Source organism: Asparagus officinalis, chromosome 6, assembly GCF_001876935.1.
Source record: "Asparagus officinalis chromosome 6, Aspof.V1, whole genome shotgun sequence".
NCBI lineage: Eukaryota > Viridiplantae > Streptophyta > Magnoliopsida > Asparagales > Asparagaceae > Asparagus > Asparagus officinalis.
This window is the reverse complement of record NC_033799.1, coordinates 51,180,000-51,196,878: the sequence shown is the minus strand read 5'-3', so window position 1 is coordinate 51,196,878 and position 16,879 is coordinate 51,180,000. Positions and strand designations below refer to the sequence as shown.

At 36.4% G+C, this 16,879-nt stretch overlaps 2 protein-coding genes across 2 annotated transcripts; both read right to left on the bottom strand.

Moving 5' to 3' along the window:
• On the bottom strand, positions 10,551 to 12,317 carry LOC109846176 (galactokinase-like). Its single transcript, XM_020415399.1, has 5 exons — positions 12,218 to 12,317; positions 11,999 to 12,081; positions 11,367 to 11,435; positions 10,923 to 10,983; positions 10,551 to 10,777 (listed from the first exon to the last, which is right to left on the bottom strand). Exons 1-4 carry the CDS (start codon positions 12,315 to 12,317, stop codon positions 10,939 to 10,941), a joined length of 297 nt encoding a protein of 98 aa, XP_020270988.1. The 3' UTR covers positions 10,551 to 10,777; positions 10,923 to 10,938.
• On the bottom strand, positions 15,082 to 15,705 carry LOC109846175. The gene has a single exon (XM_020415398.1). It carries the CDS (start codon positions 15,703 to 15,705, stop codon positions 15,082 to 15,084), a length of 624 nt encoding a protein of 207 aa, XP_020270987.1.

Here is a 16,879-nt window from a genome sequence, read left to right as displayed (position 1 = left end):
TAACCCTAATAAAAAATATAAAGATTTTCTTTTTATCATCCTTTTTAGTTGTTTTTAATTTCTAGGGTTGCATTTCATATAGTGTAGGAATTCACCAAAGTGATTGTAGCACTTGATTTAGCACACACTCAAAACATTCTTAAGGGCAAAACCCATAATCAAGATAAGGTAAGGGATTTTATCACCCTTTCCTTAGCCCACAAATCACTAATTCCTCACTTTAAAAACTCAAGCCTTCTAAAACTCATTAGACGTTGGCCCCTAAGGATTCGAGCTCAATATGGAACAAGAAATCCTTAAGTGAACCGGTTTAAGTTTTCTTAGATTAGTTGGTGTCTAAGGTAAGTTTTAGGGGTTGCGTAAAGCGCTCCGCAAGGAAATAGGTACTTAATTGATCTTTAATCACCCTCTAGTACTATCCTTACCTGGCTAACTACCTGGGTAAAACTTTAATCTTTTCACTATAGGAGTTTTTGGTTAGGAGCTGGTCTAGTTGAGTTAGGCTAAACCCTAGAATTAGAATTGATTAAAAAGTGATTGCTTTGATTTGTTTTAGTTAGGATTTTTCTTTTTCTTTATCTTCTCATAAAAAAAACTAAATTTTTTTTCTTTAAAAAAATAATAATAAAATAAAAAGAAATATTTTGGTGTATGCAACAGTGGATTAGGGATAATACACGTCGATTAATTTTCTTTGAACCAATCATAGAAATGGAGCATCCTAATCCACCCATTCTTCATGATATGTGCTATCCTATTAGGAATGCAATCCCCTCGTGCATTAGGCTCTCCGAAACAAATAGAATAAATTTTGAGCTTAGACCGCAATACATAAACATGCTTCCCAAATTCCTTAGTAATGAAACAGAAGATGCATATATTTTTATTTCGGAATTTGAGGAAGTGTGTATTATGATTAAAATGAGAGAATTAACCGAAGATGCGATTAAGCTTAGATTTATTCTATTTGTTCTTAAGGATAAAGCTAAAAAATGGCTGTACAGCTTACCAACAAATTCCATCTCAACTTGGGATGAATTTGTCACTGTTTTTCTTAAGAAAATTTTCCCTATTCATAAAACGGTAAAGCTTAGAAACAGCATTCAAAACTTTAAAATTATCCCGGGAGAACCTTTTTGGAAGTATTTTGACCGATTTAAAGATCTTCTCATCCAATGTCCTCATCACGGTTTAGAAAAATGGTGATTGTGCCAAATAATTTATGAGGGATTAGATTATTCTGTAAAAACATCCTTAGAATCAATGTGCCATGGGGATTTTATGAGAAAAAACACTAATGAAGCTTAGGAGTTTTTAGAGAGTCTTTCTGAAAAAACAATACAATAGGAACACTGCGATGATAGGGTTTTATCAGTTCTCCAATCTAAGTCTAATGGTCTTTTCTTAGAGTCAAACATTGCTTCTGAAGCGAAGATGGCGACGATTCTACGGAGGTTAGAATCTTTAGAAATTAAGGAACGAGCTCCAGCTCAAATCAATCATGTTTCTGCCTCAGGATGTCATAATTGTCAGTCTCCTACCCGCGTTTCAGAGGAATGTCCTCTCCTAGGAAACAACAATGTATTAGAACAGATGAACGCTGCATTCCAGCACCCTAGAAATGATCCATTTTCTCCAACCTACAATCCAGGGTGGAGAAATCATCCCAACTTTGTATGGAATCAAGGAAATTCTCCCAGAACTCAAAACTTCACTCCCGCTTCGACCCAACATTTTCCTAGGGGAAACACAGTTCCTTTCAATTCTCATACACAATTTCAACAACCCAATCTGCCGTATCAAAATTAGTCTCCTCTTCATCAAGCTGTAATTCAGACTCATCACAATCCAGATGAGGATAAACGTCTCAACATCTTGGAAAGGGGTTTGGAAACCATAATTAAGGCCTCCACTCAAACTATGAATATGTTGACTCAAACGTCTAGCACTCTGAATTCCTTCATGCAATCAACTGGACAAATGCTCAACTCCAACACTCAAGCCATAGCTAGATTAGAATCCCAACTTGGTCAACTAGCTAGTGCCGTGAGTGAAAGAGAGAAAGGAAAATTCCCGAGTCAACCCGTGGGTGGTCAACCCTAAGAACACAGGACGCAGTTCATCCTATGAAGCCCAAGTGAATGCAATCCATTCACTTCGGTCAGGTAGACAGGTCGATAATCAAGTGAGAACTCCTCCAAGTCAAACTCCTCATCCTGTACAAATTCCTTCTCCTTCTCCTTCTGATGAATCTATTCAACAATCACTCCCCTCAGATGACCAAGAACCTGAACCCGAACCTAAGCCTGCTTTTGATAGATTTAGACCGGTTGCTCACTTTCCAGATAGACTCAGGTCTAGGAAACACTCTCCTCAGGGGGAGAAGATCCTAGAAACATTCAAGCAGGTTAAGGTCAACATTCCTCACTTAGATATAATTGAACAAATTCTATCTTATGCTAAAATTTTAAAAGAATTGTGCACTAAGAAGAGGCAAATAAATGTTCCAAAGAAAGTCTTTTTAGCCGCCAATATCAGTGAAATGCTATCAAATCCCATATCTTTGAAATGTAAAGATCCAGGTTTCCCCATCATTTCATATATCATTGTGAATACTCACATTGATAAGGCGCTTTTAGACTTAGGGGCCAGTGTCAATTTGCTTCCATATTCAGTCTACCAGCAATTAGGTCTAGGTGTACTGAACCCAACCAAATGCACCTTACAGTTGGCTAATAGATCTATCAAGATCCCTATGAGTGAGTTAGAGGATGTTCTAATTAAGGTTAGAGATTTTATTTTTCCAGTAGATTTTGTAGTCTTGAAAACACAGCTTGTTTCCAATCCCAAAGGACAGACACCTGTCATTTTAGGACGACCCTTCTTAGCCACTTTTAATGCTCTCATCAACTTTAGAAATGGTCAAATGAAGCTGTCCTTTGGGAATTTGACTGCTGATCTCAACATTTTTAATCTAGGGGACCAACCAAATAATTAGCCTCTAGAAATAAACTACATTCAGGAAAGATCAGAAGAAGAAGAAGAAGAGTCTGATTTGAGTTTTGAGGAAATCTTTGATGAAGAGTTAAGAGTTTTTAGAAGAAGCGGATCAGGTCCTTGAGAATAATAAAACTGTGTTAAATATGTGATGCTTTGAATTAAATTTTGAAGAACTCTTTCTTAATGAACTTAGATTCTTGGAGAATAATCAACAACCAAATTTTCAGAACTTCACAGAAGAATTGGTTGTTAGAAAACAAAACTTCACAGTACAAGAGTCTAAGTTCATTAAGAAATGCAAAATACATGATACCAATAATACCTACCTTACCTTGTTGCAAAAATTATTGAACACCCTAAAATGTCTGGAAATTCACATTATTGATTATATCATTCTGAATTTGTTTAAAATCCGGGGAAGAATTTTCAGCAATAAGGTAGGATTCAATGTAGAACAGGAACTCTTCATATTGAATATTTCATTCTACATTGTTTATTTTGTTTATTTCAGAATAATAAAAAGAATTTACTCTTCTCTCATTTGAGAGTTTCTTGTTTAGTTGTAAAAAAAAAGAAGAAAAAAAAGAAGAAGAAAAAAGAGAAAAGAAAAAAAGAAAAAAAAAGAAACACAAGAATAAATTTTTGATTTAATTGTCCTCAGACCAAAGGTAATTGCAGATTTTTATCAGCCGACCAAATATAAGTGCTTCACTTCTTATCTGCTTTACTTTATGCATCATAGAGTTTGCATTGAGGACAATGTAAAATTTAGGTATGGGGGTGAGATTAGTTTTATTTTCTCTTTATTTTACATTTTTAGTTACTTTTTTTCCCTTTTTCTTAAAAAAATTATAAAAATATCGTCACTTGCCAAATTGATAGAGTTATGTAATAATTAATTAATTTGATAAATTTGAAATTTTCTAATCCCTAGTTGGTTATTTACTTAAGTTCACCTTTTATGATAACTCCTAATCCCTAGTTGGTTATTTACTTAAGTTCACCTTTTATGATAACTCTAAATAAATTTCCTAAGAAATAATTTTCAAAGTAGTATACTTTACTTAAGCCTTAACTTGGACTTTTATTTAAAATAATAAAATTTTTGTATGCTTAACTTAGAGTTGAAAATAATTTTTCAAAGTATCTTGATTTACATATTTTTCAAAATATATATACATATAAAAAAATATTTTCAAAAGAAGAGTGCGAAAAATGGGCACCAAAAAGAAAAAAAAACTCTTGAATTCAAGGTGATTCTATCTTATAAAACCTAAGCTGACCGAGTAATTAAGACCAAGGAGTATTTCCACACTTAATGATCTAAGCCTATTTGGGTTGGGATCCATTGGCTCAAAACTCGTTAAATGGTCACTTAGAAAACCCGTTAAAGTAGAAAAAAATCACCAAGGAAGAAAGAGTTAGAAAAAATAAAAAAATAAAAAAATTTAAAAAAATTAAAAAAATACTAATAAATGTTTTATAGTTGTTTATATGGTCTTGGAAAATATTTTAAATCAAGCAACTTGAAAATTATTTAAAACAAAGAGTTAGCATGTTCTTTTCAAAACTTTTAAATTAAATTTCTAAGTTTGGCTTGGTTTTGTATTGCTACAATGAGAAGATTTTCTTGAAAATATACCTTAGAGTTATATATAAAAAAGCTTTCTTGAGTGATAACTGGCTCCAATTAGATTATCTAAAGTTATCAAGTAAATTTAGTTATTTACTAACTTCTTTAATTTGACAAGTTGACCGAAATTTATGAGTATATTCACTGCAAACCCTCACGAGACTACAACTCGTCCACTAGGGCAACCTAGGGGTTTAAAGGCTTGTTGTATGCGCTAAATACAACCGCGATTCCTATAAAAGTGAGTTAGGATTTTCTTTTTCTTTCGTTGCTAGAGAACTAGTAAAAGTTTAGGTGTAGGGGTATTTGATAATAATATTTTATTATAATTTTATACCCTCATTATCTATTTTATATGAATAAATATACCACTAATAATTGTTTTTATCTTTTAATTGCAGGTTAATAAAGAATAAATCTCAAACTCTCATCTCTCAACAAAAACCCATTGATTAAATGAAGAAATGAAGCAAAGAAGCCCATTAGAAAATTAATTTCCAATTTATCCAAAAGCCCAAGCTAAGAAGAAGGATTAAAGCCCAAGAAATGACAAAGCTCAAAGTTAAAATCAAAATAAATACATGAAGAAATCAAGAAGCCCAAAAGCCCAAGCAAAAACCCAAAATCCAAGCTCAAAAGCCAATGGAAGAGGAACTCTGCGGACAGCAACAGGAGAAGGGCAGGCATCGATGCCCGCATCGATGCCTGTATCGATGCCAGCATTGATACCAATATCGATGCTGGTATCGATACACTGGGCAGTTAGTTACGAATCTAAGGCTGAAATTTATTATTTTTGGATAAGATTTCAATCCAATGGCTCTCATTCACTGATGTTTATTATAAATAGGGGTAGAGAGTGAGGGGTTAGGGGGTGAAAATTTTTATAACTCTTTTTGGAGAGGAGGGCTACTCTTAATTGAGAAGGCCTTCCAAAATTGTAACTTTTTGTTACAATTAATAATAATAATTTTTTTACCACTTTAAAATTTTCTCTTCTTCTCTTTGTTGGATGATGAAGATGAAGATGAAGATGGAGAATTATTTGAAGGTTTGCATTTCTCTTTTATTTCTTTTTTATTGCTTATTAGTTTAGATTTATTTCTATGCTTGTAGTTAGATTTTATTTTCTTGTTAAATAGCCAAGAGGCTAGAACCCTCTTACCTTAGATTTATTTCATGCTTATAGAGTAGATTTATTTTCTTGCATTTAATTCTTGCAATTTTATTTTATAGTTTAGATTTTACAATTTATTTTGTAGTTAGATTTTAATTTCTTATACTATTCACCTTGAGGCTAGAACCCTTTTGGGTTTAGTTTTTCTTTTTTGTTTATTTTTATTTTGTTTGATTCGCCTTTAGGCTAGAACCCTCTAGGGAATCACCATTTTCTAAGAAGTGGGTTCAATTTTAGATTACCCATATCTATAATTGAATCCACCATCTTTAATTTCTTGCATTTTCTTTTATTCTAAAATTTTGTTCTTCATTCTTGATTTTTTTATTTGTTTCTTGATTTTATTCATTTTTCCTTCTCACCTTATTGATCATACTCATTCGTTTTCAAATCCACTCTCACTTACACTTTGCACCTATTTACACACCATTTTTACTCTCTCAATTCTTCACAATCACATTCACTCATCAATCTTATTTGTCACGCACACAACATAAGAACCGATTTTATATTTTCTTCTACAAAATACCTTCCTCGTGGGATCGATATCTTTATACTATAACTTGACACAGTTGTGCACTTGCAACCTTTTTAGTACATGTTTATGCCGCATCATCGACCAGACAAAACACAAAACTGAAGTTTTCCCCATCAGTCTACTCATTGGTCGACTCATAAGTCGACTCATGAGTCGACTCATTGGTCGACTAAGCAGAAAACTCAGGATTTTTCTGCTCAGTTGACCAATGAGTCGGAGTCGACTTATGAGTCGACTGATGAGTCGACCAATGAGTCGACTGATGGGGAAAACATCAGTTTTGCATTTTGTCTGGTCGACCAATGAGTCGACCAATGACTCATGGGTCGACTGATGAGGAAATTTTCAGCAATTCTTCAGTTTGGATCAGTTTGAATTATTTCAGTTTAACTGAAACTGTATATGTTTGTTTATTGTTGTGGCGTACTTTAATATGAACGAAAAGTCGCCCCGAATGACAAGTATTAAAGATTTATTTTAATCTGTATCTTTATATGTGAGATGACATGCGGACATAAGTTTAGGTTTGCGCACCGAGACACATGAGAAATTAGGGTATAGCACATGTTTATATAATTCATCTAGTCCATGTGTGTGGGCAATTATGATGTGTAGTCCATGTGTTGGATATTTATCACATTCAGTCCATGTGTTGGATAGTTTTCATATGCAGTTCATGTGTTGGACATCCACTACATCAGTTTAGACCTTTAGAGTTTACACTGACACTTACATAAGTTGGACATGACACTTATATGAGTTGTGACACGACACTGTAATTAAGTCTGAGATGAGTTTGTCTTCTTTTATTAATGCTATTGTATCAGATTTTGGGTTTGGTATTTAGGGATTTACAATCTGAGCTACATGGTATATACATGAGGGTTTCCTTGTTTGGATTATTTCGCTCGACGTACCTACGCTCGTGTTATAACTTCCTAAATACTAAAATCCTCTTATACATAGGTATTTACAATCTGAGCTACATGGTATATACATGAGGGTTTCCTTATTTGGATTATTTCGCTCGACGTACTTATGCTCATGTTGTAATTACTTAGGTAAGATCTGTGATTTTATATATATGTTATAACTGTATTTTCTGTATACAACGAGCCCTTTTTCCTTGGGGTTGGTTGTGATGTTGCTCGCTAACGCTTTGACGCTCGTTGTCCCTCCCCCTTTCAGGTAACGAGCCAGGAGCCCGGAGAGTCGCAGGTGGATGGCGAGACACTTTAGCTTCAGCTATTCTATTATAGTTATATTTTACTTTTGAGCTCCACTGTAGGCTTTTGTTTAGATATTTTGAGGGTTTATTTCTAGAAGTTGTAAAGGTTGTGTGCCTTATTTCCTCTTTTTCAGACTTTATGTATTTGAAACTTGTTGGAACTTCAGTTTATTCATTTCAGGCATTGAGTTCTATTTCAGTATGTTGGATGATGAAATATTCATTTCAGGCATTGAGTTCTATTTCAGTATGTTGGATGATGAAATATCTATTTGATCACTATCATTTCTTCAGTTATCTCTTGTATTTCTATTTCAGTATGTTGGATGATGAAATATCTATTTGATCACTATCATTTCTTCAGTTATCTCTTGTACTTATCTTCTACTTTCTTTGTACCTACATCTGTTATTAACTCTACTAGAGAGATAGTAATTGTGATGGTGAAATATGTTATTGCACGGTGTAGTGCATGACAGGTTTGACATTCTTGGTTTCACCTTGGACTGCAGCCTTATGTGAACCCAGGAGCGTCACAATTCCATCCTATTTAGCCTAGCAATGAGGTGATCTAGTCTAACATTCATCAACAAGTTAAAACACTTGCTAGGTAAGCAAGTGAAATGCTCGCTACTCATATCGTCTTCAAACTCATCCCCTGGCCATTAATCACGGGGAAACAATAGTAAACATGTTTATCCTCATCACTTTCACCTTCCTCCTCATTACCATCACCTTCCTCCTCATCAGCATCATCACTATGGGAAGAAGTCCCGTAGTCTAATGGTCCCTCATCATTCGCTGTCGATAATCCAGGAGAACTTGTAGTGGCATCCGCTTTAGTCATAATGCCAGTCGTTGGGCTAGGAATAGCAGCCTCCGTCTGTGGCAGTAACACAGAAGCAGCAGGAGATTGACTTTCATTTGTAGGAGGCCTAGTCTCTCTAACAGAAGACACTGCAAGTGACGTCTCCAGAGTAGCATCTGAAGCCTGACCTGGAAATGGTGGAATGATAGAGTCCATGGTAGGAGAAGACTCCACATACCCAATCAATGACTCGTCCCCGCCCTCTTCTTGATCCAAAGGATGATAAGAAGAGAATTCATTGGAAAGAGCGGGACCCCTAGAGCGAAGTCCTGTGTGGAGGGGTTGATTGGCAATAGCAGATTCTTGTTCCTCCTCTCTCCCAGCTGACTTGAAAGCATCCGCCATTAGTTTCTAAGAAGGAAGGTCTACTAATAGTTTCCTACGAGTACGTTTCTCGTACTGAACTGCTTCTTCTTCGATAAGAGCCCTCTTTCCAGCTACCTTTGTTCTTGGAGTTTCAGCAGCCTTAGGGCTCGCTACTGGGGCACTCTCTGGTCCCATATCTCCTTCTTCTTCTTCAGCCTCACCTTCATAAGATAAAAACTCATTGATTCCCTTCAGACGAGATACCCGGGATCCTCTTCTGGATGAGTACATCTTTCTAATTTCCCGTAGCCCCGACAAATTCAACTTGTAATCAGGTATCTTGGAAGCTGTGTGATACCAGTTACAGAAAGCAATGGAGAGGAGAGAATTAGGCGTCTTGTGAGGTAACCTAAAAGTAGCTCCGGTGCAGCCTGCGGTAGAGTACGTAGTACCAGGCCCGAGCCCCTTCGTATATGTTACCAGCAATTGCAAGCTGACTCTGGGGATTCCCAATGTATAATTGATCATATCCAAATTGCCGAGCAAATGTGTACGGTTGATACGGCTCAATTATACATTTATCACCTTGCCTAAGGAGGAGATAACCTGGTCTAATGTTCAAGAGCCAGTGGAAGACCCCTCCATCTAAACGGGTAAAACCATCCGGGCCAGCTATATCCTGGAACACTTGCCCATATCCACCACCTTCAAAGTCTGGGAAACAGCGGAATAGCTGATAATTGAGGTCTCTCGATAAGATTTGACGAACCCTCACTACATATATGCCTTCCCAAGTAGCTCCTTCCAACCTCTGTACGAAAGGGACGAATCCTTCGTCCGAGGGAGATGAGGCACTCATCAAAAGAGGACAGTGGGATACATACCATGCCATCAAATAGGTATACGGCAGGTATTAAATATACTAGTTGTTAACTAACAATATCAATGCAAAAACCCTAGGTTAATTCCACTACAAATTTCCAATTTTGAGCATGAAACCCCTTCACCAAGATCCCAAATAGATTTTTGTTCCCCAAATTTCGCTGAAATTCAAAATTGAAGCTCTAGGTTGCGGTCATTCTTTTTGGAGTAACGTAAATATGTGAGGGATTTGGGGACTCTCTCACAGTAAGAGGTATTAAATATACTAGTTTCAGACCCGTGCGATGCACGGATTTTTCAATAATTTTCAACATAGATAAAGGTCATGAAGGGCTAATATTTGAATTCTTCTTGAAAAAGAGTAAAAGAGTAGGCATGTTAGTATTCAATCAAATCATAAACGGTTCTTGTTAAAATAATACAGAGCATGTTATTCAGTAATATTCATAAGAAGAGAAGTTTTGAAACAAAAGTCATTAAAATTGTTCAATAATCAATCTCAATTAAATAAAAATGAATAAATATTCTAGCAATATTCAATCAGATTTACTTACATATGTTATATAGTTTCTGTCGAGATTCAAAACATAGAGAACAATCCAAAAGAGCAGTGCACTGCGATGTTTCCAAATAACTCTTTAACCATACAACAATTATAAGATAACCCTGTTTAGAAATATGATACGTAATATATCAATATCTAAAAAAACGACAACATATAAAAGATTAGCTTAATTAGGAGTCTTTTGTTTAAATCTTAAAAAACAAATATCCCAAAAAATATTTAGCATATCTCAATAGGGTATACTTCATTAATTAAAGATTACACCAAAAATGTAGTTTATAATATATAAAGACTAAACTATCTCTAGAAATGTCTTAAGATGCATGTTATTATGGAGGCAAGCTGTAACAACATATAGAAGACTTTACCTTATGATTCAATAAAATTGTATTGATTGGTGGATATATCAATGTACATCAAACAGACTTTACATCAAGATTCAATGAAATCATTACTGCTAGACTAAGATTGTCATATGTATTTTCCCCAGAAGAAAGAAAAGTATCAACAATTTATGAGTGGTGGATTTCACGGAATTAGTAATCAAGACCATGAAGAATTTTAACCCCTGCTAAATCCTCTGCACATGGTAGAAGAGAAAGATATGAGGCCAATAACTTCTGTATAACTATATCCAAGAAAAGCTTATGTGTAAAAACATAGGTTAGTAACAATATACAAAAAAAAAAAATTCTAGAACAAAATGTAAAATTTGTGTCTCATACCCCGAGCAAGGACTTCCTAGAGGTCGCTCATCCTAGTACCACTTCCACCCAAGCACGCAAACTACGGAGTATAAGATGACGCAGAATATCATAATGGAGCACTGTCAAGAGGTTGATGATCAAGATTATTTTACTTCCATTAAGTATAACATACAGGAGGGCCTTGAGTATGAAAAAGAGTTTGTTTCTTCAGAAGCTAGTATTTAATGAACATATAACCTAAGGGGAAGAATACATGACTGCAACAATAAGAGCTTACAGAAGAGAAGGTTAAAAGTTCAACTCTTCATAAAACCAAAGCGTGTCGACCTCGCTTAGTACATGACAGAAAGTACAACCTTTAAAACAGTTTGAAGTAAGGATATAAGAGTTATTTTTTGCATCAAAGCATTTCATGAAATTAATGCAAGCTTACAAGGAATAATAAGCCATGCAATATTTCACCTGATCCATCCCGCCAGACTGTGTTCCAATGTGGCGTTCACATTCACATGTAAGTTGAGCAATTTCTTTCTGCAGAAAACAGAATAAGAAATATTAAAATGCAAGGACTTCTTAGCATTTAAATTCCTATCAATAAAAGACCAGTAGCTAATGCATGTGCATAAATCGCCAACCATACAATATAAAGTATAAAGACTACAAAATGAAAAGTGCACCCAGGACAGCTCAACAGGTTAGGGAATGTGAACTGGAAAAATAATTATTAAGCTCTCTTTCAGGAGCAATCAAAGATCCTACCCATTCATCAGAAAAAATCACTTCAAGAAGGCATACAGAAGCGATCCAGATACTCAAGAGTAAGGAGCTTATGGAATGTTCACGTTACAAAAGCAGAAGAAAGTTCCCTACAGTACAACAGGTAGAGATAAATCAAATAGTACCAATGGTACTTACTTCAGTATCTCTTATCAACTTCAAATTAAAAATCCAAAATCACCCACAAAAGAAGGAAAGAGAATGAACGAAGTCTACTACTTGAACTGATTATCACATGTGAACTAAGCTGTTGAATTTATGTCATTAAAATTGCAAAAACACATGGCTTTTTTTAATAAGATTTTGAAAACGACTACCTTTGGATACTTTGCATCAAAAGCAGCCATTATAGCAATTGTGGCAGAGCATACAAATGCTGCTGAGCTTGAGAGTCCAGATCCTGGACAAAAAGAATATCCAAAATTTTATTTGTTCCACGACACAACGGTGCTCAAACAAAATTTATAAAACTACCATATTCTGGAAGAACAAAACAATATTACAAAGAGAAAGCGATAATTGGACAGGGAAGGCACCTGTAGGAACTATCCCATCAACAACTACATCAAGGCCGACGGGTGCGCCCAGATCGAATCCTTTCGCTTTAGCAAACTCATAAAATCCCTTGTAACTCATTGATAATATATTTCCAAAAAAAACTAATCTTTGTACCTGATTAGCATCAGCAGGATAGGTACACAAGCTATACTTATCATTAACATTCCCAATTCTCAACAGCGGCTTCGAATCGCTCCTCTTCTTGATCCCTACAATCGTATCCTGCCGAATCGCCATCGGCAACACCGAGTACCCCTCATAATCAATATGCTCACCGATCAAATTCACTCTCCCTTCAATCTCATCACCATCATCATCAGATACGGTTCCACAAAAAACAAAACCAAAACAATCAGAACCACAAAAATATGTTAAAATTCCAACCTGGAGATCTAGCGAAAAGATCAGGCTGATCGCCGTCGAATAATTCAGCGAACTTGGATTTTAGGTTTTTGATTCGGAGCTCGGCCTCCTCGAGAGAGGAGCCGTAGATGGGAGCCGTCGCCATTAGGGTTTGGATTAAAGCTAGGGTTAGGGTTTTCTCCCCTCTGTTAGATTTCTTGAAGTGAGTGAGGATGAAGAAGAAGATGAGACGAAGAGGAGAGGAGGTTTGTGTAGATCAAAGTGAATACGTTTGAAAAGATGAGACGAAGAGGAGCACGAATTCTCTGGAAGCCGAAGCGGCATTGGAGAAATCGAAGAGCTATTGGTTTTGAGGAAATGAAGAACTGGGGAAACGAAGAGTCGGCTTGGGAAATGAAGAACTGGGGAAATGAGGTGATTGCCAGGTGACGTTTATAATTGTATGGGCTATTTTTGCCAAGTGGCATTTTTGCCAAGTGGCGTTACCAAGGGTAACACTTATTAGTAATAGTATATAGATAGAAGGGAACTTTCGTCCAAACGACAAAAAATTATTGTTGTTACAAGGATTCTAATGGTGGACATCTTGTGGTTTTTTTTTAAAGAAATACAAGTTGTGATATTTAAGTGCTAGATTAAACAAACTTTATGGTACTATTCAAGCGTCATTTAGCCTTAGTTATACTGTAGGAAGTTAAGGAGCTAGTTCACATGTGGGTTGCAAATAGTTGACCAGACACGTTGTAATTTTTTAGTTAAGGACTTGCTTTGTCTTTTGGTAAACGGGTAGGGTTTGAGGCAAGGGAATATATTCGGTTGGTTCGGGCCGGGTCGGTTTAAAAAATTATCAACCCGACCCGAACCGTCTTACTCATAAAACGGGTCGGTTCGGGTCGGTTCGGGTCGGTTCGGTCGGTTTTTTCGGTTTGAACCGAACCGTGCTCACCCCTAATCTATGACTGCAAATATACTAAATTTTCTCTAATTAAATTCACATGTCACAGTTATCCTCCTCATCGTTAGATCTCGAAACGAATTATTATTAAAAAAAGCCAAACAATAGCAGATCCAAAAGCTCACCGATGGTGGGGATCGTGGTGACGATCTCTCCAAGCTTCAGCTTGTAAAGGATAGTGTTTTTACCGGTTGCATCGAAACCCACCATCAGGATCATCATCTCATTCTTCGCGAACAACCGATTGAAGATCTTCGCGAACAACCGACTGAAAAGCATCGAGACCTCAACGAAAACAGATCTAAGATCAAAACAATAGGATCGAGATCGATTGGACAGCAAGAGATCTAGATCGCAGCAAATCTAAGCATTTAAACCGAGGGGGATCGATGGAGGAATTTAGATCGAGGTAAATTTTATGACGCTTGGGTTCTCAAGGCGGAGCACGGATTCCCTGGTCGACAGACACGAAGAGGCGATCTTGGGAATCGAAGAAAGGGGGAAAATTTCTAGCGTGAGGTGGGTGAAATAATTAGAGCTGAAGAAATAAAAAGGGGGTGAGGAGGTGGGTGTAAGGGGATGTGGGTGAAAGGCTAATATGGGGAATTGAGGAAAGGGAGAACAACGCGTGGGTGAAATAATTAAGGGGATGTGGGTGAAAGGCTAATATGGGGAATTGAGGAAAGGGAGAACAACGCGTGGGTGAAATAATTAGAGTGAGGAGGTGGTTTCCAGAATGATAGACTTTTGCCATGTGGCATTTTTTGCCATGTGACATTTTTGCCAAGTGGCGTTATCAAGGGTAACACTTATTAGTAATAGTATATAGATGGAAGGGAACTTTCGTCCAAACGACAAAAAATTATTGTTGTTACAAGGATTCTAATGGTGGACATCTTGTGGTTTTTTTTTTAAGAAATACAAGTTGTGATATTTAAGTGCTAGATTAAACAAACTTTATGGTACTATTCAAGCGTCATTTAGCCTTAGTTATACTGTAGGAAGTTAAGGAGCTAGTTCACATGTGGGTTGCAAATAGTTGACCAGACACGTCTTGCACTAGTTAGGTACATAATGCCACTTAGTGATGAAAGATATTAATAAAATACAGGCTAGAAAATCTTTTTATTTATTATTATTAATTTTTGAATGAATCTGCCACATGGGTTGCAAACAAGTTGATATATGGAACAGAAGTGGCACAACTGAACTTGTTTTCGTAGTTTAATAGACAGATAATGTATATATGTTAGCTGGTGCATCAACATGTTCGCAAGTTTAACATGGTAGCAGCATGATCGCTTCGGCATTCACATGCTCGATTTTACTTGAACTTCCAACTGTAGATTAATCTTATATCTTATCTAACAAAATTAGTGAGGTGGCGTTCCTACCAATTCATCTAAAAGAATTGGAAAGGCTTCTCATGTTTTTTTTTTTTTGTCAATGAACTTAATTTTATTCATCTTCTAATTTGTGAATGAGCAGTACATCTAAGTGCCAGCAGAGCTGGAAACCAAAGAATTACAGGTTCTCAAGAATATACTTCATATGTACATTTGAATTATCATTAAGAACTTTTGCAAAAACAGAAAACTTGATGTCACTAAGAATCTGAGCAGGGAGCTTCCTTTTGCCTTGAAAGATTCTCCGATTTCTCTCCCTCCAGATCATATAAACAGCAGTGGATAGGCACATCCTCTTCAATTTCTTCATAGGGCCCTTTCCTTTCAAACTATAAGAATACCAATTCAAAACCAAACCCCATACACATGACCACCATCTATATTTCAACCATTCCATCACTAAATTCCAGACTTCAGCTGAAAATTGACATTCAAAGAAGATGTGGTTACTGGTCTCCATTTCCTGTCTATTACACAGGACACAGTGAGTCTGATTTGAGCTCAGGATACCCATTCGGCCCAATCTATCTTTGGTGAGAAGTCTTGAATGACAAACTAGCCACATTATGAAAGAATGTTTAGGATATAAACAACTATCCCAAATAGTTTTAGACCAGGGCACTGTATTTGTAGACTGAATAAGAGACTTGTAGACTGCAGATAGTTGGAGTTTGTCAGCAGCATAACATTCAGTAATGACAGCCTCAATATTGTCAACACTACCAAACTTAAGCAACAACATATCCCTCACTTTAAGGAGTTGCCTCCATGCCCATGAATCATTTGTCTTGGAAGAAACATATCCCTCACTTTAAGGCTTCTCATGTTGTGGAAGGGAGCCAAGCGGTCTTGTTCCCTTATGATCAATTACACAATAAAACATTCTCAAAAATATTTTTCTGTAATCTTTTACAAGTAGCTCATAGATGTTCATATACTTTCATAGTTATCTCCTCCAAATAAATACTAAACTTTTGTAGCTGCTCGCATAAAGCGTGGAGGTTTTTAACCGGTCGATTCGGATCTGCGTTAGCTGTCCGGCATCCTTCGAATGCTATTTGTCCTCTTAACATTGACATTTTGCTCGTCAATTCGAATGCCCAAGACAAATGACTCATGGATGTGGAGGCAACTCCTTAAAATGAGGGATATGCTCGTGAGTAAGTTTGGGAATGCTGTTACGGCTAAAATAGCAGATTGTTGCTCTGATGGCAAGCTTCTATTATCTGCAGTTTACAGTGCTCTCATACAACCTACCAATACAGTTGCTTGGGCTAAGACAGTTTGGGATGGCTTTCTATACCCTAAGCACGCCTTTGTGTTTTGGCTAGCTTGTCACTCTAGACTTCTTACCAAGGATAGACTGTGCAGAATGAACATCTTGAGCACAAATCAACTTCACTGTGTGCTGTGTGACAGTCACCAGTTAGAGGCTAGAGATCATATCTTTTTTGAATGTCAATATTCAGCGGAAGTATGGACCTTGGTGATGAGCTAGTTGGGATATAAATGGAGGTCCTGTACATGGGACTTGTTACTGCACTGGTACTCTCACAAATTGAAAGGAAAAAGTCCTATGAAGAAGCTGAAAAGGATGTGCTTATCTGCTGCTATATACATGATTTGGAGGGAGAGAAATCTAAGAACTTTTCAGGACAAGAGGAGGCTACCTGCTCAAGTTTTCAGAGATATCAAGCTTTCGATTTTTTGTAAAATTCTAAATGATAGTTCACATGTACATATGAAAGAACTACTTGAAAGTTTGTAATTTTTTCTTTTGTTCTCCAGGCTTCTGGAGCTTTGTTTGACCTTATATGTTCAAATTTGGGAGATGAATAAAATTCACAGTTCATTGACCAAAAAAAAAATTGTGTTAACTTAATCATTCAGATCTGCGCTGATGAACGTGTTATTTT